The following is a 22,177-nucleotide window of genomic DNA, read 5'->3' as shown; positions in this document are numbered from 1 at the left end:
CATTGTCTTTTTTACCAATTTCACACTCAATTCATCTACTACTCATATGACCTGTGGTTTCCATCATTCAGGGATTCTCTTGGGATTACTGGTCTTAATGTGTTAGCAAGTTACAGCTTTATCCAGAAAGTCAAGGGAAGCCTCAACCTTCAACATATTGTTAATCAAGTCCATTATTTTAACATTTGTGTTCCATTTAAGTTGTAATGGAACTACATTGCCAGAATTTGCTTGTCAAGGTCTGTCAGAATGCTTCTGGTAAGTCCATACTTTGATTCCACCATATTACTTATATTTAATTTCCTTCTGGCATCAATCTATTCAATCACCTTTATTTCCCTTACTACCTTTTGGACAGATTTTAAATATGTTGATTGATGATCCAATATCAATCAAAAAGGAAATGACTGTCTAATCCCGACATCCACAGACTGGTCACCTGGAGGTCTAGGGAGGAGAGCTCCCCTAGGTTGACCAATTAGCCACGGGGCTGAGAAAGGCCATATGCATGCTGGCCAGGAAGTAGCCATCTATCTCTCTCCCTGAGATGGTTAAATTTGGAAATTGTCAATTTTTCTGTGTTTTCTATAGGTTATTTTTCTGTAGACAATTCATGTCTGTTCCCTGTCCTCCAACCCTTCACCCTCCAGCAGATCTAAAGTTATTCGAATCATTAAATCTCCCATTTTATACCACTTCCATGTGTACTGCTTCCCTTATGGGGAATAGTACTGCCTCCTGAGCCTGTATCTAGCTATATATAGGTAGTTGTTATGCCTGTTCTATTGAACTAGCAGCGGTAGTGGGAAAAGCCTGGTTTGGGAGTCAGAAGAGACTTTTGTTTGAATTGTGCCTTTGATGCTTACTAATTGTGTGGCCATGGGCAAGTCATTTAGTATTCCTAAGATTCAGTTTTCTCATCTGTAGATGGGAATAATAATAACTGTAATATTTATGTTACCAGGTTGATATGAGGGAAGAGCTATATAAGATCAGTTATAATTCTGCATCGTTGGAGGTTATTGTGGAATTGATGAGATCACAGATCAATTTGAGTATATTGAGTATTATTATTATTCTGTCTCCTTCAGGGCTCCCACATCTCAGGGATTTTCATCCTTACTGAGACCAAGCTGAGCTCAGCTCCACAGGGAGTCATAGATGAGGAATAATATGGGTATCACTTCCTTCCCGGCAGCATGATATGCACCTTCCCCAACTGAACAGCCACTGCTAATGGCTCCAACACCACCTTCCATAATTCACTCTTATCTTCTTCATTAGATCCCATGTTCCATGGGATTTTCCACCCTTCATCAACAACTGAGTGAAAAAAATCTAAACACCTGGGCATATGCCCAGGCATTTATAGCAGCTCTCCAACTACTGCAGAGTTATATATATGAGGATGGCTTCCGAACGTGCTCAATTGTCTTCCTGACCTAATTTACACATTTGTGTTCCATTTACTTTTTGATGAAACTTCATTGCCAGAGGTATGCCAAACATGGTTCTAGGCTAGCCACATTTCCTCTAGCATCTGCTTCACTTGGTCTGAACTCAAGACCAGGTCACCAAGTACAAAAGCTTCTCTTTTTCTTTTTTTCCTGGCATGCTTCACTGCCACTTCCTAAAGCAAGCTCACCCTGTCTTTTGAATGGCAAATTCCATTCTCCTTAATGAATGGGAAATGCCCAGTGTTAGTCTACCATATCTCTCAGGGCATCATTCTTTTTCTGTTTCCCTTCATAGTAATTGCACACTTCCCACCAAGGCTTAGGAGATTATTGCTTACCCCCTAGAACTTAGTGTTACAAATGACCCTTGCCTACCCGCTCAGGTCTTCTCAGGGGAGGAGGGGCAGTCTTTTCAAGAATCCCCAAGGATTCCAAAGCTTCTTCTCAATAAAGCAGCATAGATTATTGCTACCACCAAATAAATCATTCACGGGCTCCATTTCTGTAGTGATTAGGTATGCCTCTAGAAACCGTAATTATCAGAAAACACAAGTGTTAATAATTAAGTAACCTGCCGACTATGACAAGATGTTGCTGTTCTTCTTTCCTCTCTACCATGGCCTTCTGGGTGGAAAGAACTTTGGATTTTATCTAAGTATTTTACTAAACCTGCATAGCTCTAGCTAACAACTACAAGGGAACATAGGATAGTGGATAGAGTGTTGGATATGGAGCCAGGAAGACCTGTGTTCAAATCCTACCTCAGACACTTATTAGCTTTGTGACCCTGGGTAAGTCACTTAACCTCTCTGGGCCTCAGTTTCCTCATTTGTAAGATTAAGGGGTTGGACCTAATAACCTCTGTGGCTTATTCTAGCTCTAAATTTAGTATCCTATGGGGAATTGAGTCTCATTTCTTATCACATTCACCTCCTATCATCCATCATGGCATTCATAGACAGTGCTTCTCCTCATCTCTCAAATGTCACTCAAAGTTTCACCTCTTTTCATACCTTTGCAAATTCCCAGTCTAAGTTATATCTTGGGGTGAGACTAGAAGTTCTTGTTGTCCACTAAGATACCATCCTTTCCATATCATTGCATCAGTTTTTCCTCTGTTCACTTATCTCTGTTAACTTATCTTAGTTTCTATTGATTTCAAAATTCTGTAGTCCTCTTTGTGGCTATCCCTTTCTGTAGTGTCCTTCCTGCAGGTATCTGATATAGCTCGTATGTCTTCTTCGAGAAAAAAGGACTTCCATTGATCCTTGAGATCCCATACAGGGGAGCCCTATATCTTTGATAGAGAACATTTGTAACTATGTATTTCCCAAAACAAAACTGGAAAAGTCATTGCAAATTCCATTAAGGGGTCCCCTCATTACACCCTGAAACTGAATTGGCCCCTTCTCTGAATTTTTTTGAGCCCAGCTCTTGGTAAGTTTTTAGTACTCCTCCCTCCAACGTTAACCAATTCAACACAGTTAAATGCATTTGTATTACACATTGTTCTATTTGATGCAGCAGTGAGTTCTAACTTTGAAGCAGAAAACATGGTTCTACCTTCATTCCCTTTCTCCTCTTATTTCTGTTTTTAATATCCCCATTGACACAAGAGGGATGTGTTAATGTAATATGTAATATGATATGGAACTTGCTTTATGTATGACTTTTCAGCCTAGGGCATCATGTACTCTTAGTGACATCCCCTCTCAAGGATGAAGAGCATACTGAACCTCTAATCCCCTGCGCCATTTATATGATGGGAGAAAAACAAGCCATTGACTTTTTCAGCAAGTAAACTAATGCCTGTTAGGGGTAGCCAGGGAGGTTCTTATTGCAATGGCCCACAGATACAGGAAGATTAAAAATCTTAATGCTTGGAATAATCATCAGAACTGCTAGAATTGATACTAAGCCCACTCACATTTGCAATGATTCATCTCCCTGTCCCATCATTAGCATTTGACCTGGAAGCCTGTTGGTTGGTTGGTTATTGTCCTTCCTTTTTGAAGAGGACCAAAGTGAAATCACTGTGCTAGAGTCAAGTTTCAGTGTGTCCGACTGTGGCTGATCAGACCAATACGAGCTCGGAATGTCCTACCACAGGTCGGGCACAAATAGTCCGCGTGAACTTTTGGAGTGGATTCTCTAAGTTTGCATATCTTGAATTTCTCTTGAGCTGTTTCAATTCTGCTTTCCTCATACAGCACAGCACCTTTTCTGATGTGGGCATACCATGCTGAGCGGTCCTGTGCCAGTGTCTCCCATGTCACACAATCAATTCCAGAGTTCTTAAGAGAGACCTTGAGAGTGTCCTTGTATCACATCTTCTGACCACCATGTGGACACTTGCTCTGTGTGAATTCTCCATAAAATAGTCTTTTTGGCAAGCGTACCTTTTGCATTTAAACTGAAGCAGAGTTTGATTGCTTGGTAGTTTAGCTCAAGAAAGGACCTCAGTGTCTGGTATCTTATCCTGCCAGATGATCTTCAGAATCTTCCTAAGACAATTCAAATGGAAGCAATCCAGTTTCCTGACATGGCGCTGTTAAACTGTCCAGGTTTCAAAGACATACAACAATGAGGTCAGCACAACAGCTCTGGCTCTGTAGTCCTTCAGTTTGGTAGTCAGTCTAATACCTCTTCTCTCCCATACTTTCCTTCAGAGCCTCCCAAACACTGAGCTGGCTCTGGCAATGCATGCATCAACCTCATTATCAATGTGTCCATCCCTGGAAAGTACACTACCAAGATAAGTGAACTTATCCACTACATTCAAAACTTCCCCATTTGCTGTAACCCATGGTTCCACTTATGGATGTCATGGTGATGGCTGATGGAGCACCTGTGTTTTGTTAGTGTTAATTGTTAGGCCAAAATTAGCCAAGAAGCAGAGAATTGATCCATATTTTGTTGTATCTCAGCTTCAGAGGCTACATTGAGTGCACAATCATCCGCAAACAGAAAATCATGCACTAGCACTCCCTCCACTTTGGTCTTGGCTTGTAGTCTTTTCAAGTTGAAGAATTTAGCATCAGTGTGGTAGCTGACCTTGATGCCATGTTCTTCCTCATTGAAAGCATTTGACAACATGGCTGAAATAATCATGCTAAAAAGCATGGGAGCAAGCACACAGCCTTGTTTCACTCCATTAGTGACTGGAAAAGCACGAGACCATTGTCCATTATCCAGAACCTGGGCAAGTACGTCATGAAATTGACGTACAATGCTGATGAACTTCTCTGGGCAACCAAATCTTGACATAATTTTCCATAAGATCTCATGACTGGCAATATCAAAAGCCTTGGTCAGATCTACAATCATTATGCACAGATCTCTGTTCTGCTCCTGGCATTTCTCCTGGAGTTGTTGAGCAGCAAACACCATGTCAACCGTTCCTTGGGCCTTTCTGAAGCCTCACTGGCTCTCAGGTAGAAGACCATCTTCCAGTTGAAGGATCAGCCTATTAAGGAGGACTGTGGCAAGAATCTTGCCAGCAGTGACTAAGACAGAGATCCCCCTGTGATTGTCACAGGACAATCTATTTCTTCACCTTTATAGAGATGGACAATGGAGGCATCCTTGAACTCCTGGGGGATAACCTCCTCTTACCATGTAATCTGGAAAATTTCAGTCAGCTTTTGTGTGATCAGTGGACCCCCTACCTTGCAAATCTCAGCTGGAATAGAATCAGCACCACGTGCTTTGCCACATAAAAGGAGCCTAATGTCATTCAAAACCTCTTCAGTTGGAACTTCAGCTAGGGAGAGATTGATTTCAACCTGAGGTAAATGGTCAGTGCCTTCAGCATTGATTGATGATGGTCTGTTGAGAACATTATGGAAGTGTTCAGCTTATCTTTCTAGGATTATGTCCTTATCACTAATCAATGTGGCTCCATCAGCACGGAGTAGGTCTTTGGCCCACAAATAGCCTTCAGGGCATCATAAAAGTGCTTTGGATTATTACTATCAGCATAAAGCTGAATTCATCTGCCTTCTTACTGAGCCCAAAATCCTGCATCTCTCTAAACTTTGCTTGTTCTTTACTTTTGATGGAATTAAATGCTTCCTTCTTAGAGATGGATGAACTATCCTGCTGGTAAACCCTGTGGAGTTCTTGTTTTTCATTTAGCTGCTTCTGAATTTCCCCATCATTTTAATCAAACCAGTCTTGATGTTTGTGAATGTTCCGACCCACATGAGCAAATTCAGTGCTGTACACCAAATCTGTGAAAGCTGCCCACTCCTTTTCTGCTCCACTGTTGCCAACTGTGTGTTGGCTCAACTTTCCCTCCAAGTTAGCAACAAACTGTTCCTGCTCAGAGAAGAGCTCCAATTTTGTTGACATTAATTCTTCTGGTAATCATTTTGCCTTAGGGATGCTGCTTTTGTTGAATGCAAATATTTAGCTTGGAGAGGCTAAGTCTATAATCAGTCCAGCCATACATTGCGCTTTGTCACTCCCACATCCTGTCTGTCTCTTCTCCTTACAATCACATAGTCTATTAAATGCTAATGTTTGCTGCAAGGGTGCATCCACAAAGTTTCATTGCATTTAGGTAAGCAGAAGATAGTGTTAGTGATGAGGTCGTCATGAGATACACAAGTCCTCAGTAGTAAGTGATCATTGCTGTTGCTGTTTTTAACTCCATTCCTTCCTAGAACTCCCTGCCATGTGCAGAAGTCTGAGCCTATTCTAGCATTAAAATCATCCAGAATTATAAGCTAGTCCTCTTTTGGCACATTGGCATAAGGGTCTCCAGGTGTTCGTAACATTTTTTCTTTTACTTCATCAGGGTTTGCCATGGTGGGAGCATAGGCACTGATTATCCTGGTGTGGTGTTTTCCTGCAAATGGCAATCACATTGTCATGAGCCCGTCATTCACTCCTTTTTGTAGGCATACAAGCTTGATTACTAGATTAGTTTTGATTGCAAAACCTACACCAGCTTCACGGTGCTCCCATTCACTGAGGCCACTTTAGAAAAATGTGTATCTAGCTCCGACTTCAGTAGGCTGGCCTTCAACCTTGTTTTACCCAGAGCTGCTTTTTGGATGAAAAACCTTCTGAGTTCTCTTGCAACAAGAGCTGTTCATCTTTCAGGGCTACTGGATTTTGTGGTGTCTATAAATGTGTGTACATTCCATGTGCTGATGGTGAGTAGAATCATCATTGCAGAAGTTTTCGTACACTTTTTTGTGTTTTGACAGCAGGGTGGGATCCCTACCTGCCATGGTAAACAGGCCAAGGTTGCATAAGCTGACAATTTTTAGGACACTTTTTCTAGCCACTTCCTCACACCAGGAGAGGTGAGCAATGTGGTCCTTAAAAGGCTCCTCAGACACCCAGGGCCTACCAAACCCCACTGTTGCTTCCAGTGAGAAGACGACCCTTTAGCCTGGGCCACCTGTGTACAGGGTTGTGACTATATCTCCTGGTGTATCCACGCCTGCTGCTTTGTCACTTGCCTGTTGCCACAGGACTTTGAGATGGGTAAAATGGTAAAATGGTATGGGTGATGTCCTTTGATTCATGTGTAAATTGGATTTAAGTGAGGCAGAGTTGCACAAACTTGTTGGCCTCACTCTCTCCTCCAGAGTCATCACAGTCCAGTGGCAAGACAGAATCAAGATGACTGGTGATGGCTTAAGATGCAGTGGATGACTTTGGCATCTTCGATGTCTAACCAAGCTCTAAGTGCTCCATGGTGCCTGCTTCAGCTGCCTTCATGGCCATTGGAACAATTGTTCTCATCCACCCATTCCACAGGGGGAAATCTTCACATGCTTAGGGTAGGACCCCCCCCCCCCCAACTCACCAATGGCTTTGAGACTTCTTGGTTACCTTTGACCTGGTTTAACCTTTCCACCAAAATGGTTTACTGGGGTGTGGCCACTGTGCAAGCTACAGCTTCTTGGAACCACAGGTGAGAGTTAGCGGAACAGGTAGACACCAAAGGTGGAATGCAGCTTTGAAAATAGCTCAGCAGCCTTCACACTAGAGGTCCTAGTCTTCCCTGAACACACCCTACACCTCTGTAACAGGAGACCTGTAACACTTGCTAGGAGATGTGATGATCATTATGAATGTCATAGAACTTAAATAATTTGCTTAAGGCCATATAACTAGTAAGTATCAGAGCAGGGATTTGAACCTAGGTCTTTTGATACCAAGTCAGTGACATTTAGAGCTCCATAAAGTGATTTGACTTTTTAAAATGTCTGAACTTACAGGAAGTCCCCCCATCAACTTCCTGGATTCTGGTGTCTATGGGAAACGGACAAAGACCAATGAAAAATAAGCAGTAGTTGGAGGCTAGGTTCAGCCTATCTACAGGCATTTCATCTGCCCAAATAGCTCTTTCCTGAATACAGAGGCTGGAGAGGTGGGAGTGGGAGGTAGGGTTCCAAGAGCTGCTGATTTTTAAATGAACAAAAGAACATGGAATATTTTTGGCTTGAATTTCCCAAACTTCTAGCTACTTCCTTGATACCTCTTCCTTTCATTTTTCTCTTAATAGGGTCAGTGTTTTGCATTAAGGGTTCTCAGAGTCTTCCTTCCACTGGCGTTTTATCTTTCCACCCAAAGGGAACAGAAGGAAGAGAAAGAACACATTCCATTTCTTTTCAGCCCTGTCCCCCTGGTTTCCTTTGCATTAGCCCCGAATCCTGGGGATTATTTGGCCCAGGACTTATTTTTTCACTGGTAATATTTTTAATTCATTCTTTCTCTTGACCCCTCCCAACTTCCTGCAGGACAAAAATGAATGCTAAAAAGCTAGGAAAACGAAGTGCAATGACCTTTCCCATTCTGAAATCAAGAAAGAAACATAACTTCAATTCTATAAGGGTAAGAAAGGGGAGAGGGGAACACTTGGACCAAACAGTGATCACTTGGTAATAAATCCAGAAGTTTTAATGAGTGTTTGAGGGAACGGATGAAAAGGACCAGGGCTGGAGCAGGGGTTTACCATGGTGGGTTTTGTTTCATTATTCCTTTTGGCCCTGACGTGGTAAAGCTCACCACTGGAGTTGAGACAGGAAGTGGTCAGAAGTGAGGGCTTTGACTTCTTGATTTGGGATTTTTCAGAGCTCCCAAGCCTCCTCACCTTTTCCTATGAGCCTGTGTTTCTGAAATTCTTGAGCTTTAACTTTACCTTTTACTTTGTCCTATGTATCTGCAGCAACACCAGAAGTTTCCTGGAGTAATTTTGTCTGGTGTGCATTCAAGAACAATTCCAAAACAGGTAGGTTACTTCTGTCTGTGTTGACATGTTTATGACTCTTTTTGTACTGTTTGCTTTAAAAGCCAGAAGAAGAAGAACTTGACTTACAGCAGTTATGATAACATTGTGATGTGTTTCAGTCAGTGTGGTTTTGTTAAAAGAGCATTTGCGTCCAAATTCTAGATTGATTCTTTACAGTCTGTATGGACTTGAACAGTGGCCTTCATCTCTCTGGGCCTTACTTAGTCTTTTCATCCATGAAATGGAGGGGGTTGGTCTAGCTCATCTCTAAGGATTTTTCCAGCTCAAGTTCCATAAAGTTTTACTCAGTTTTTTTTTAACATTATAACGTACTTGGAAGGAGGCATCGTGGCATCTTGTTCTGGGAAATTTTTGTAATGGGTTTTTGATTAAAAACATTAAACTCTAACTCTCCTTGGTCTAGGCTTCTGCTCACAGCAGAGATCCAACTACAAAGGCGTGGCACCCACTGGCTTAGCCAATGGAAGGAAGCAAATGGCATAGCTGGTTGCATAATGCAATGGAAAAAATGCCTCCTACTTAACTACATAAAGAAAAGGACCAGGAGTCAGAAGACATGGGTTATATTACATAGTGCCTAGCACAATCTCTGGCCAAAGTCTATTTACAGCTGGCCCTGTGTGAGGAGCTTTAAGAGATGCATAATTATTTCTCACACACTTCAGGGGCACTTCTGTAGTCTAGCAAAACCTAATTGTCCATCATACCTGTTGTGTTTCATGAAAAGTCCTTAATGACTTCCATTTTTCTTTAGCTCAACTCCCACTCCTCCACTATACTAATATACCCTGTGCTTGTGAGGCTTTGGTTTTTACTAGTCTTCTCAAAGTCCCCAAAGTGGAGATGTGATTTCATATCCAGGAAGTACCTCCCCAGGCTGCAGCCTCCAGGTGAAGCTGCTGCCTCTGGGGCTGGGAGAGGGCAGTGGGCCAAGATAGGGACCTTTGAGGTCTGCATCAGAATTTTGAGGATTCATTAGAATCATCTCACACATATACCTTTCTTCCATATAGTGATCATGAGCAACTGAAGGACCTCAGAGTCATATATTTAGTATTTGCTCTAAGGAATGAGTTTTTTTTTCCTATTTTGAATAAGGAAGATCTACTTCCTACTCCTTCTGGGTGCTACTGTGAAGATGACTATAATCATACTTTCAAAAGGGCCATGAATAGGCCTCAAGGAAATTCCTTGGTACATTTGAATAATTAACTTACTAGGTTAGAGGCACTGACATAGTATTATGTCCTAGTGAGCTAAGACCTATTATTGCTAGGGGCCTAAGACAAAATTGGGTGGGGTGAGGCAAAGTGACCCGATCCTACGATGGCAAGTCACTATGTTAGATGTTAGAGGATATATAGAATTGTATAAAATGTGATTTCTACGTCAGGGAACTTCCTATCTGGATGGGGATATAGGTGGCAAAAAAAAATCTTACAGATTGAAATAAAGAGTAAGTGCTAGATAGAACTTCAGAGCATGGAGAGAACACTCTTAGGATAATTGGGGAAAGGCTTCATAGAAATATGGGATTAAGGGGGCAGCTAGGTGGCACAGGAGGACCTGAGTTCAAATCCGGCCTCAGACCACACATTTGACATTTACTAGCTGTGTGATCTGGGGCAAGTCACTTAATTGCAAAAAAAAAAAAAAAAAGAAAGAAAGAAAGAAAGAGAAAAGAAATATGGGATTAAAGTTGTGCTGGGCAGGATTGGTTTTTTTTTGAAGGGGGAGGCAATTGGGGTTAAGTGACTTGCCCAGGGTCATAATGGCTAGGAAGTGTCTGAGACTGGATTTGAACTCAGATTCTCCTGACTCCAGGGTTGGTCCTCTATCCACTTTGCCATCTAATTGCCCCACCAGATGGCCAAGATTTTAGTGGGTGGAATGTGTGTGGGATTAAGGGAGGGTAATAAGTAACACTCAGGTTATGAATACAGGTCATTTGGCATAACATCAATGCTCTATCTACTGCTCCAGTGGCTTTCCAAGGTAGATTAGACCAAAATTAGAAAGCAAGGTTTGAGCCAAATTGTGGAAGTTTGATATTTCCACAATTGAATAGCAGATAAAGGAGTTTAGATCATGTGGGCAATGAGCCATCAAAGGTTTTTGAGCAGGGGCCCAAGGGATGAAGCAACACTAAGCACTCTTCTAATTCTCTCTTGCAGCCATCCCAAATGGACAGTAAGGCTCAACATCAACAGCCAACTTCCAAGCACAAGAGCCTGAGGCTGAACCGCTATCTGCATAAGGTAGAGAGTTCTGGTGCTTGGTTGCTTCTTTCTCCAGCACAGTAGGATAAGTGTGCCTTTTCCAGGTATCTGGGCACAACACACTGGAAATTCTCTAGCTCCTCTACCACCTCTCTTTTGACCTCTTCCCACAAGACTTCTTAAATTAATACTGATTTTAATATATTTTTATTTATTTCACTAAATATTTCCCAATTACATATATACAATCATTTTTTAAAATTGTGATTTCCAAATTCTCTCCCTCCCACTTCTCCTCTACTCTCTGAGAAGGCAAGCAATATGATATTAATTGCACATGTGATGTCATGCAAAACATATTTCCATATTAGCCACGTTGCAAAAGAAAACACACACAAGAAAAATAAAGAAAGTAAAAAAAGTATACTTCAATCTGCATTCAGAATTCTTCGGTTCTCTCTCTGGAAGTGGATAACACTTTTTGTCCTGGATCCTTTGGAGTTATCTTAGATCATTATCTTGATCAGAGTAGCAAAGTATTTCACAGTTGTTCATCCTTACAACTGAAACTGATTTTAGACTTAAGTAGTATTAATTGACCAACTGATAAATTGATTCAATTGGGTAAATCTAAACCAAGTGTATAGAGGAAATGGAAGCTTCTGTTACAAACAGAGGGATTTGCACTAAGTATTGGGAAGGATTTCCCCCTTTTTGGATTACGAAATACTAGAAGATAATCACTGAGGGAAGCTATAGAATGTCCTTCCTCTGGAGAGTTTTAAGAGTAGGCTTTGGGCTGGATCAATCATAGCCTTGGGGTGGAGAGTGCTAGAGATGACTTCTTGGTTAAGGTTCAAGGGATTTCTCTTTTTATAGAAAACAAACACCAATGTTACCTCACTTCCTCGTCTGGACAATCACGGGAGGAAGAATGTGTCCAATGTGGCAAAGATCCCTCCTCAGGACAATAACCTCCCACTCATCAACAGCAAAATCATGTTGAAGGTACTGTCAGTGTCACAGGTTGATGGGTCTCAAGCAACTTTTGGATGGAAGAATCCTTAGTTAGCACAAGTGGGATCTGGTTGGGAAAGTCACTTAGATTTTCCAGGCCTCAGTATCCCATCTGTGCTTGTATTTCCTTAGAATGCAAATTATGGTGATGTGTAATTGAAGCCTCACAGAAATGATGTGATGGCCAGAGAGAGATTATCTTTGAAAAACAGTTTGCATTTGAAAGGGAAGGCATTAAGTACATCCAAAGGTTAGTCATATAATTCTCTTCCCAGGAAGCAGAGGCTCTAATCTAGTCTAATCCAACCCGATAAGCATTTGGCAAGCACCTACTATGTGCAAAAATCTATGTTAGGTGCTAGGGATACAAAGACAAAACAAAACAAAACAAAAGTCCCTGCCTTGAAGCACCTTGCATACTATTAAGGGGTTGCAACTAACTTGAGGAAGAAGGAGAGGTCACTAATTAGTAGGGAGATTAGGAAAGACTTCACTTAGGAAATGACAGTGAGTTGAACTGAAGGAAAGGAGGGATTGCCAAAGGTAGAGCTAAAGGAGGAATGTATTGGGGCATTGGAGAAGTAGGGGATAGATTGCTGAGTTGGGGGATAAGCTATTAGGCTGCTTTGGCTGGAAAGTGGAGTTCATGAAGCAGAGTAGTATGCAGTCACCCTGGAAAGGAAATCTGAAATTAAACTATGAAGTGCTTTAAATACCAAGTTGAGGAGTTTACTTTTACAGATAAGGAAACCAAGGCAAATGGAATTATGTGACTTGTGGAGGGTCACACAGCTAGTAAGTGGCTGAGGCCAGATTTGAACTCAGGAAGATGAGTTTTTCTGACTCCAGGCCCGGTGCTCTATGCATTATGGCGCCACATTATGGCACTGCCCATGAAAGGAAATGGGGAGCCACTAACAGTTTCTAAGCAGGGGAGTGGTAATGTATTTTAGGAAGTGTTTTAGACTTGTGTTTTAGGAAGATTATTTTGGCAGTTTTGTGGTTGGTGGATTGAAGAGGGAGAGCCCTGAAATTGGGCATCTAATTAAAAGTCTGTTATAATAGTTCAGTCAAAAGTTATCATCCTCGTCAGTGTATTCATTAAATATTTATTTATGGCATCATTTATTTAATTATTTAAGTGACCCTAACCTCTAGGACTTGATGTGGATAAATTACTGATAAACATATGACAAGATGACTATAGTACATCAATATATAAGAAAACAGTGAATACTGAACAACAAATCCATGTCAGGGGAAAGAGTGCTTTGTTATGGGGAGCAAGCTATAGAAGTCTAGGTTGGTACAGTCACTATGAGAATAGATGGCACTTGGACTGGGAGTTAGGAGGCCTGGGTTTTGCCAAAGCTAGTTTGAGCTTGGAAAAATTACTTCCACTCGCTCCATTTCCTTATCTATAAAATGAGGAGATTGGGATTAATGATCTCTGAGGTCCTTTCCAGCCTTAAAGTTCCGTGATTCATCAAAAGCCTAGAAATATATTGGTGAGGCTTGCTGCTGATAGATTTGCATGGCAAAGACGGGTATGGAATAGGTGAGTGGGGAAGAATGATTTTTCTTTTTTACCTTAGCTTTCCTTCAGGGAGCATCTATCCCTTAGCTATATAATTTTCTTTGCAAACCTAGGGTCTCCACCCAGATAAAGACTAAAGGAATAGATTTCTGCTTAGGCTAGGAAGAATCTGCCTAGCTTTTGTTAGCTGGGCGTGGCAGCAATGAGCTGTAGGCTTTTCCTTGAGAAGAGTTGAGCAGTGTATCTGAAGAATTAGGTCCAGAAGCTGGTTGTAGGAAACAAGGCTCTCCTCCAAGAGATCAGTGGAACTATTTTTTGTTTGTTTGTTTCTGTTGGTCTATTTATCAAGCTGAGACTATTTGTCCAGTAGTCATTAGAGGGAACAAAGTAGCCATGTGTCCAGCAAGAATGCCACACCGGGGGAGAACAGACCTATAATAACATCACCAGAAGATGTGAATGGTCTTACAGCTTTGAAGAATGAAATACCCTCCATATTTGGCTATACTTGTTCTTTGTATGCCTGTAACACAGGAGCCACTGGAGTTTTTGGACTCCAGCCACTAACAGGTTCACTCTTGATCTGGGCAGCCAGAAGGATAGCTTTGGAGGGGTAGTATAATAAATTTACTCTTCTCAATGGATTCCTGATAATGGGAGCACCAACTCCTACAGGATCCCCTAATCACCCTTTTCATGGGGTCAGGCAAGGATATAGGAGCACAACTCCTACAGGTTCCCCTAAGCCTTGATGGGGCAGTGCCCTATGCAGAAGCTAGTCATCCCACTGATGGTATGGGTATTAATGGGAGAGTGTGCCCTAGATTCATCAGGGAATGTTTTTATTGTGCCTTTTTCCCCAATACATAATATGGTTAAATGCCTTTGTTTTGAACTTTTTGTGTACTCTGACTAAAGAAAAAGAAAACACATTGTTGAGGGCTACTGATGGCTTTAAATAGTCAGATACACAAAATACCTTAAGTGCATGCCCTCGTGCTATCAGTAGATACTTTTTTTGGGTAGTATATTTTCCTTAATGATATTTTGATTATTACAGAATTTGGAGCAGGAAGGAAAACCATCCTTAGACATTTAGAAACCATCTAGTTTAATCTTAAAGATTTTTTTTTCATATAAAGAAACTGAGGCCTGAAAAATGTAAGTGATTTGCCTAAGGTCACATGGATAGTTAAGTAGCAGGTGGAAGGCTCAAATATGTTTTCTGTCCTTCAATTTGGTATTTTTTCACTCCATCATATTGCCTTTCATATAATATTTAGCTGGCTTTCCTCTGAGAAGGAGGAGGAGAGCTGATCTATATTCATTCTACTTGTAGATAAGCTAAAATTTCCCTGGGGTTAAAAATTTACTCTAAATCATCCACAACAATATTAATGAAAGTTAAATGTATTTTTCTCCTTTATCAATCATTTTTTAAAAGGCAGTGAACAGTAAAATTAGTCCAAAGACAGAAAAGAGAAAGGAAAAGATTCTAGGTGACATGAATGTTAGTTGAATGTGTTCTTGGCAAGGGCAAAGAGGGGAGTCTGTCTAGATGTGGGCCCTGAGGAGAAGGTTGGGTGGTCCTATAAAGAAAATCTTTCTCTCTGGTCAGGATAATCAATGCTATAGCCAGATGCCACCCTCTGAGCTCAAGACTTCATCCAGCCTCAGCATCCAAAGTCAAACCTTCAAGGCAGAGGACTGCATGACACCCTACAAGTTGCCTCTGACAGCCTCAGGTAGAGCCTCTCAGGAGGATGTGTGTGTGTGTGTGTGTGTGTGTGTGTGTGCACGTGTGTGAGTGTGGGTGTGGGTGTGGCTGTGGCTGTGTGTGGGTGTGTGTGTGTGGTGTGTGGGGGTGAGAAGGAAAGGAAAGGTTCCTAGTCTTATAGGGTGGTTGTAAGGATGAAGTGAGATAAAGAACATGGAGCTCTTTATTACCATAAGACATTGTGTAAATGTAAGCTATTATTACATGAGAGAGAATGACCCGGATTCGTGTCCTATTATACTACACTATACATACATAGCTATATATACTAGCTATACATATGACTCTCATATAGGTGGCACAGTGGCTAGAGTGTTGGACTTGGGCTTGGGATGACCAGAGTTCAAATCTTCTCTCAGACATTAACTACCTATGTGTCCATGGGCAAGTCACTTATGGCATGTTTTTTAGGCCTCAGTTTCCTCATCATCAAATGAGGATAATAATAACACCTACCACATAAAGTACTTTGGATACTTTAAAGCATCATATAAATGCTAATTATTATAATCCTAATTACTTAACCCCCAGGTAATTTCTCTAAGACTACATATTGATGAACGTGTTCTGATTTGCATTGGTAGAGGGAATTTCCTGTTCCATGAATTCCCAATGCTAATGAAATCACAAGTCCCTTCTCTACTGCCCATCTTATCAGATGGTTGTAAGGGTCAAAAAGATAAATAACAAACAACTCTTTATTATAATAAGGCATGTATAAATTTAAGCTATTATTACATGTAATTACGAGTCAGAAGGATCTGGGTTCAAATCCTGCTGACATATACTACTTTTATGACCCCCAGACAAGTCATTTTAACATCTAATTACTCTCTGGTAATTTTCTAAGACTAACTTGCTGGGCGCCTTCTGATCTGCACTGCTCGAGAGAATTTTTTCCTCCTCACGAATTTCCTATACTGATGAAATCACAAATCTAGTCCAAAATTTAAAAAACAAAATTACATGTGAACATGAATGGCTCTCAGTTCCAAGTAAGTAAATGAAACTATACTTCCAAGACCTGAGTCTAGTAAATCTGGACAGTTACTTTCTCCACTTTGCACCATGCTTACTAGCTCCCAGCTTTCCATTCCAGGTAGGGAATGTAAGGCAGTATCTTAAAGTGCTACATAAATGCTAGCTTTTATTATTATTATTATTAATCACTTTTATTGTTAAATGGCAGATTTTTAAAATCAGGTTCTCTGACTCCAAATCCAACACTTTCCATTAAAATATGCTGCCTCATTTACTATTATGTTTGTTATTAAGTGACCTAGCTCGTAAATGATCTTCTGACTACCTGGTTCCATGACTCTACATGGTACTGGGTTCTTCATGATTCATCCAATGTTGGTATATAGGATGAAATGGAAAGCGTATAATGGAAGAAAAAAAACAGCAAGGAGATTGTCACCACATGGGTATGAATAAAATGATAAAATAGCATGATTCATATGAACAAAGCTGAATATGAGATGATATTGAGAGCCGGATATGAGATGATAATGAGACAGGAAGAATTTTCAAAAGCAGGATTTGCCTTGGGGGTTTTGTGATATATTTGGAACATATTAAGAATTTATTCTACTTTAACCAGGACTCAGTTGATGGTCACTTTGGTGGGAACATTCCTTGGAGTCAAGTACAAAGTTAATTCTTGCCCTTGTTTCTTACATAGAAGCCCTAAAATATTTTAAGAACCAACTGACTGTGTATGAACGAAATGAAGTTCTGAGTTATACAGAACTCTGGTTTCTAGGGCTTGAGGCCCAGAAGTTAGAGGTGCCTCCTGAAAAACACAGCAAGACAATCTTTGATGATGAACATGGCTCCTATATAAAGGTGAATATGTAAATTACTATGCTGAATGCATTTTATTTCTTATAGCTGAGTATTTGGGGTAACAGCACTGAAGTTCCTTCAGGAATATGGGTCAATTTCTTGTGAAACACAGTAAATCCATTCAAAAAAATCATCTCAGTTCAACAAATATTTATCTGTGGTATGTGGTATGCAGACTATTGTGCTAGGTACTGAGGGAGATAAAAGATTTAGCGAAGACATATTCTTTGCTCTTTTAGAGTTTTGAGTCTAGTAGCAGGATAAGACACAAATTACTATAATTCAAGGATCTATCTTTTTTGATGGTTTGGCTACTCTGTCCACTGACATGGACCTTGGCCCCTCCACAGCTTGGAAGTTGATCTTTGAGAATTGCTGTGGCTGTAACATTTATCACCTTAGAAACAACCTGATGTCAATCTCAGATGACAGACATCCGTCTTGTCAATAGGCCCATACTAGAAGCCTTTCTAATGTAATGTAATCTGTCAGTGGTACTAAGACTTAGTATGTCCTTTGAAACCCTAGAGTGACTTTTAAGATCTGATGAGACACTCAGAACATTTAATGGACTAAAATATACACAAATAAGTACACTAGAGAGGCAAGAAAGGAAATATTATGTTATGGATTTAGTGATTCACAACCTGATCCTAGCTTTGCCCAGAATTCTAAATGCCTAGGACAAAACACCTTCCCTCTAGGCCAGGAGTTCTTAAAATTCTGAGTGTGTTATGAGTCCCTTTGGTATTTTGGTGAAACTTATAGACTCTTTCTCAAAAAGGTTTTTAAGTGCATAAAATAAAATATAAAAATATGCCAGATTACAAAGGAAACTAATTATATTGTAATATAATTATAAATATACAGAATGTCCCAAAAGTCTTTGTGCATTTAAGCTTTTAATGCTCCCTCAAGGCTTTTAGGACACCCTGAACATTGATACATTGATACTTGTTTTGATATAATATTGTTAATTAAATTTGATACATTGATACTTGTTTAGACATAATATTGTTAATTAAATTTAAATATACATATCCATTATGTTACATAATATAATCATATATTATGTCACAATACATGCTATATACATTATATGGCATATATACAATACATAAATAATATTATTTATTACATTTAAAGCTTATTTATATAGACACACACATATATAAATAGATATACCCACATATAAACATATATCTATGCAAGTACATATAGATAGATATGAAACAATTTATAGACTCCAGGTTAAGAATCACTGCTTTTAGACTTTATCATTCCTCTTTCATCCAGGCCTATGTTTTCTTGCTTAAGCAACTAGACTAATGATGGTCATGCCTTCTTCACTGGGGACATGTCCTTAGTTCCTAGAGGAACTACAGCTCCAAGATCAGTGTCTCATTGTGGAGCAGCTGGAGTGCCATGCTGATATTTTCTTTGGTAACTGACCCTTTTCAGATCTTTACTTTTGGGGAGATAGCAACAACTCCCTAAGGTACTCATACATGTGTATTTCTATGTATATCCCCATGTCAAGACATGTATAACATGTACTCAAACGCATCAAATGTATATCCTATTACACATATATGTCTCTACACTACACATCTTCCAACACACTGGAACATAAATAATTAGATAGTTCCTTCATTCATACAAGCCTACTTGCATGTAATATTACATGTATACTCCTAGACATATTCCGTTAAATGTACAAAGATCTATAACAATCATATGCAAGCATTCCACAAACTTTTTAAACACAATTGCATTCATAGGAGAAGGGATCACAGAATCATAAAATATTAGAGCTGAGGGAGACCTTAGGAATCCTTTAATCCTCATTTTTACAGATGAAGAAACAAGCCCAGAGAAGGTAAGTCAAGTGACTTACTTTACTGAATACAGACCTGATGATTTTATACTCCACACCCCACAGTGGTTTTGACCAAACACTGGCCACTGATTTAGGAGTTTATACCAAATAAAATGTTTGTCTCTGTGTCTTGGAAGATCCCTCTGACCTGATGTATGACAGTGGTCCATGTCTCTTTGTTCAGTTCCATTTTCAGATTAAACCTGATCAAGGCAGAGATGTGGAGGGAGATTCTTAATGTAAAGATGAGGCAGAGCATAGGCATGTCTAACTGGTGGAGAAGCCTTAGAAGGAGTCAAGACTTCTCCCATGCCAGTAACTATTATTTCTACCCCTACCTCCTCATTGCTCCTCCAGTTTTTTCCACAGTAGACTACCTGGTCCCCTTGACAACACTGTAGCATAGAATTCTAGTTCTAGAAGGGACATCCTCTAATCTATCCATTCATTTTACAGATAAAGAAAATCATAGCCAGAGAAATAAAATGACTCACACAGGTTGTTGTTAGTGGCAGAACTGGGACTAGAGCACAAACCTCCTATAGTCAGAACATTAGGATTTTTCCTGGCCTATGCATACTCAGAACTTGATAATTCCATGATAGGATAGAACATTTGTAGCCTGTGGGAGAATCCATACCTTTTAGGCTTTTACAAAGAGATAGCAGTAGTAGTCAACACCAGGAAACTGTTCAGGATCCTAGATATCACCTTGTGTCCTTTGTGGAGTATTCCCACTTTTTCTGACACTAGTGAGGTTGAGGTAACAAGGCTACTTAGCTTTGTTCATTACCCGAAGAACCAGGATGATCTCTTTGGGTGCCTCTCTGGTCCTGGAGAAGAAGAATATGATAGGTGCCTACAGCAGAGCTTAGTGTTTTAGTTACTAGTTCCACAGAATAGCTGCAAAGCAAGACTTTCTCTGGGGAAGCTTATCAGTCTTGATCCTTTACCCTTAACCATGGTATGGCTTCAACAGGTCCTGCATGATCACATTGCCTATCGCTATGAGGTCCTGGAGATGATTGGCAAAGGATCCTTTGGACAGGTGGCCAAGTGTTTGGATCATAAAAAGAATGAGTTGGTGGCACTGAAAATCATCAGGAACAAGAAGAGGTATTGCCCTCTAGACCATCCTAACCACAGAGACATGACTTTCTCATTTTGGTCACCTGTCTTGATCATCTTCTTCTTTTTCTCTCCTGCCCTCTTTTTTCTTTTTTCTTTTTTCTTTTTTCTTCTCTATCCTTTTCCTTTTTCTTTCTTTTATCCACCAGTCCCCTTGCACTTTCTCCCAAGTTCTCCTCTTCCTCCTTCTACTACCTGCTTTCTCCTTTCCCTCATCTTACATACTCTCTCTCTCTCTCTCTCTCTCAAAAGAATGCTTAAATGATTTTATTTTATTGAATGTCCATTTTTTAAAATTGGTGATTAGATTCAGTTTTGCAGAGTATATCATTTCAGGTTGTATCTTGAACTCCTTTGCTTTTGGGACTATAATATTCCATTCTCTTCTATGGATTTTAGTTGGTGAAGAATAGTCTTGTGTTATTCTAATTTTCTTCCCTTTATGTTTGAAGTTCTCTCTCCTGGTCACTTACAGAATTTTTTTGTGATCGAAATTCTTAACTCTAGCCACTATGTATCTTAGAATTAGAAATATATTGGGCTTTTTTTCTGGAGGCAATCTGTGGATCCTTATAATTATTGCTTTATTTTCTATATTCAGAAGTTTTGGGCAGTTTATTTATTTATTTATTCATCATTATTTCATTATCATATATCATGATGTTCAGGTTTTTTGACTTGTCATGTTTTTCTAGATCTGTGATCTTTGAGTTGTCTCTACATTTCTTGTCTTTGAAAGCAGTGTGTTTTGCTTGTATTGAGATCATTTTTTTTACTGTTATTGCTTTTTGCTTCTCTTCTTTTTTCATCTTTTATTTACTTCTCTGTCTGTGCTGAATCAATGTCTATTGCTTTTTGTACAACGTCTATTGCTTTTTTGAGTGGGTGTTCCAGGTAGAGTTTTTGATGGGGATCATTGGAGAGGAAAAAAGCTTACTCTCTTTCTATTATTCTTCCCCCTTCTCTCCAACCTCTGTACTTGCCTGGTGGTTGAACAGAGTTGAGTTCTGATGTTTGTTGCAACAGGACCCTGGGGGAAGAGTAGGGATGGGATTCTTGGCAGGGGTTGCAGCTGGAGGGAAATCTCTAGGTAAATTCTAAAGCATAAAACTGTGGGTCAGTTTTTATGCCCTGTGAAAATATGGAGGTTGGTGGAGGAGGACAAGGAGGAACTAAGTTAATGAGTTAAGAATTAGCATTTCCCACTATTAATTCATAAGATTGTTAACTTTGTTGAGCTTCTTGCTTTCTTGTCCATTGGAAATAGCTATAGTTGCTCCATCTTTGTCATATCCTTTCTGGAGGGTATTTTTTGAGAGTTAGTGGGTACTAGAGAAAATACCTAGTCCTCTATCATGTTAGTGATATGACTTGGAAGTTATTTTTTGTTACTCTTTATTATTAATATTATTACTCTATATTATTCATTTTTATTACTCTCTTCCTCACCCTTTCCTTTCCTCCCTTCTTTATTTCTTCTTCCCCATCTCTAGCCTTCTCCCATTTCTCTACTCCCTTAACAATTCTTTTAAATTTTTTCTCCCATTGTTTCTATGGGGCATTATCTAGTTCTCTTTCTGTCTTCTTTTTCTCCCTCTGACTCATTCCCTAGTTCCTATATCTCATTCTGTTTTCCTTCTTTCCCTTCTCCCCATTACCTTTTCCCACTGTGCTAAAAACTCTACAAAAAGAACTATGTAGACACAGACCTTTTCTTTTAGTAATTTATATTAGAATATAGACTAACTTGTATGAGAACTCAAGACAGTAGATTCAGAATGCGATACCAATACACACAGTTTGTCTTACCTCCCAATATTTAGTGTATGGTATGGTAGGCACTTAATACATATTTATTAAATTGAATTACACTTTTATTCTTAAACCAACAAATAGTATAAATGCTTCCCATGTGATTTCTACAATAATTTATTAAGTGCCTATTACTCTCAAGATACTGAAGATATAACTCAATACCTACTGTCAAGAAATTTATAGTCTAATTAGTGAGAAAGACATGAAAAACAATTGAGTTTGAAACA

General features: G+C 39.7%; 1 protein-coding gene across 1 annotated transcript in view; it reads left to right on the top strand.

Moving 5' to 3' along the window:
* The first annotated feature begins 7,904 nt into the window (after window positions 1-7,904).
* Window positions 7,905-22,177, top strand: part of DYRK4 (dual specificity tyrosine phosphorylation regulated kinase 4) — a 41,631-nt gene continuing 27,358 nt past the window's right edge. Inside the window, exons 1-8 of the mRNA XM_027856469.1 lie at window positions 7,905-7,984; window positions 8,219-8,312; window positions 8,656-8,709; window positions 10,905-10,988; window positions 11,829-11,975; window positions 15,122-15,248; window positions 16,965-17,128; window positions 19,987-20,123. Of these exons, the coding sequence (XP_027712270.1) occupies window positions 7,905-7,984; window positions 8,219-8,312; window positions 8,656-8,709; window positions 10,905-10,988; window positions 11,829-11,975; window positions 15,122-15,248; window positions 16,965-17,128; window positions 19,987-20,123 (887 nt within the window). The remainder of the gene's footprint in view (window positions 7,985-8,218; window positions 8,313-8,655; window positions 8,710-10,904; window positions 10,989-11,828; window positions 11,976-15,121; window positions 15,249-16,964; window positions 17,129-19,986; window positions 20,124-22,177) is intronic.

Source organism: Vombatus ursinus, unplaced genomic scaffold, assembly GCF_900497805.2.
Source record: "Vombatus ursinus unplaced genomic scaffold, bare-nosed wombat genome assembly UNPS02011431.1, whole genome shotgun sequence".
Lineage (NCBI taxonomy): Eukaryota > Metazoa > Chordata > Mammalia > Diprotodontia > Vombatidae > Vombatus > Vombatus ursinus.
This window is presented reverse-complemented; position numbering and strand designations above follow the sequence as displayed.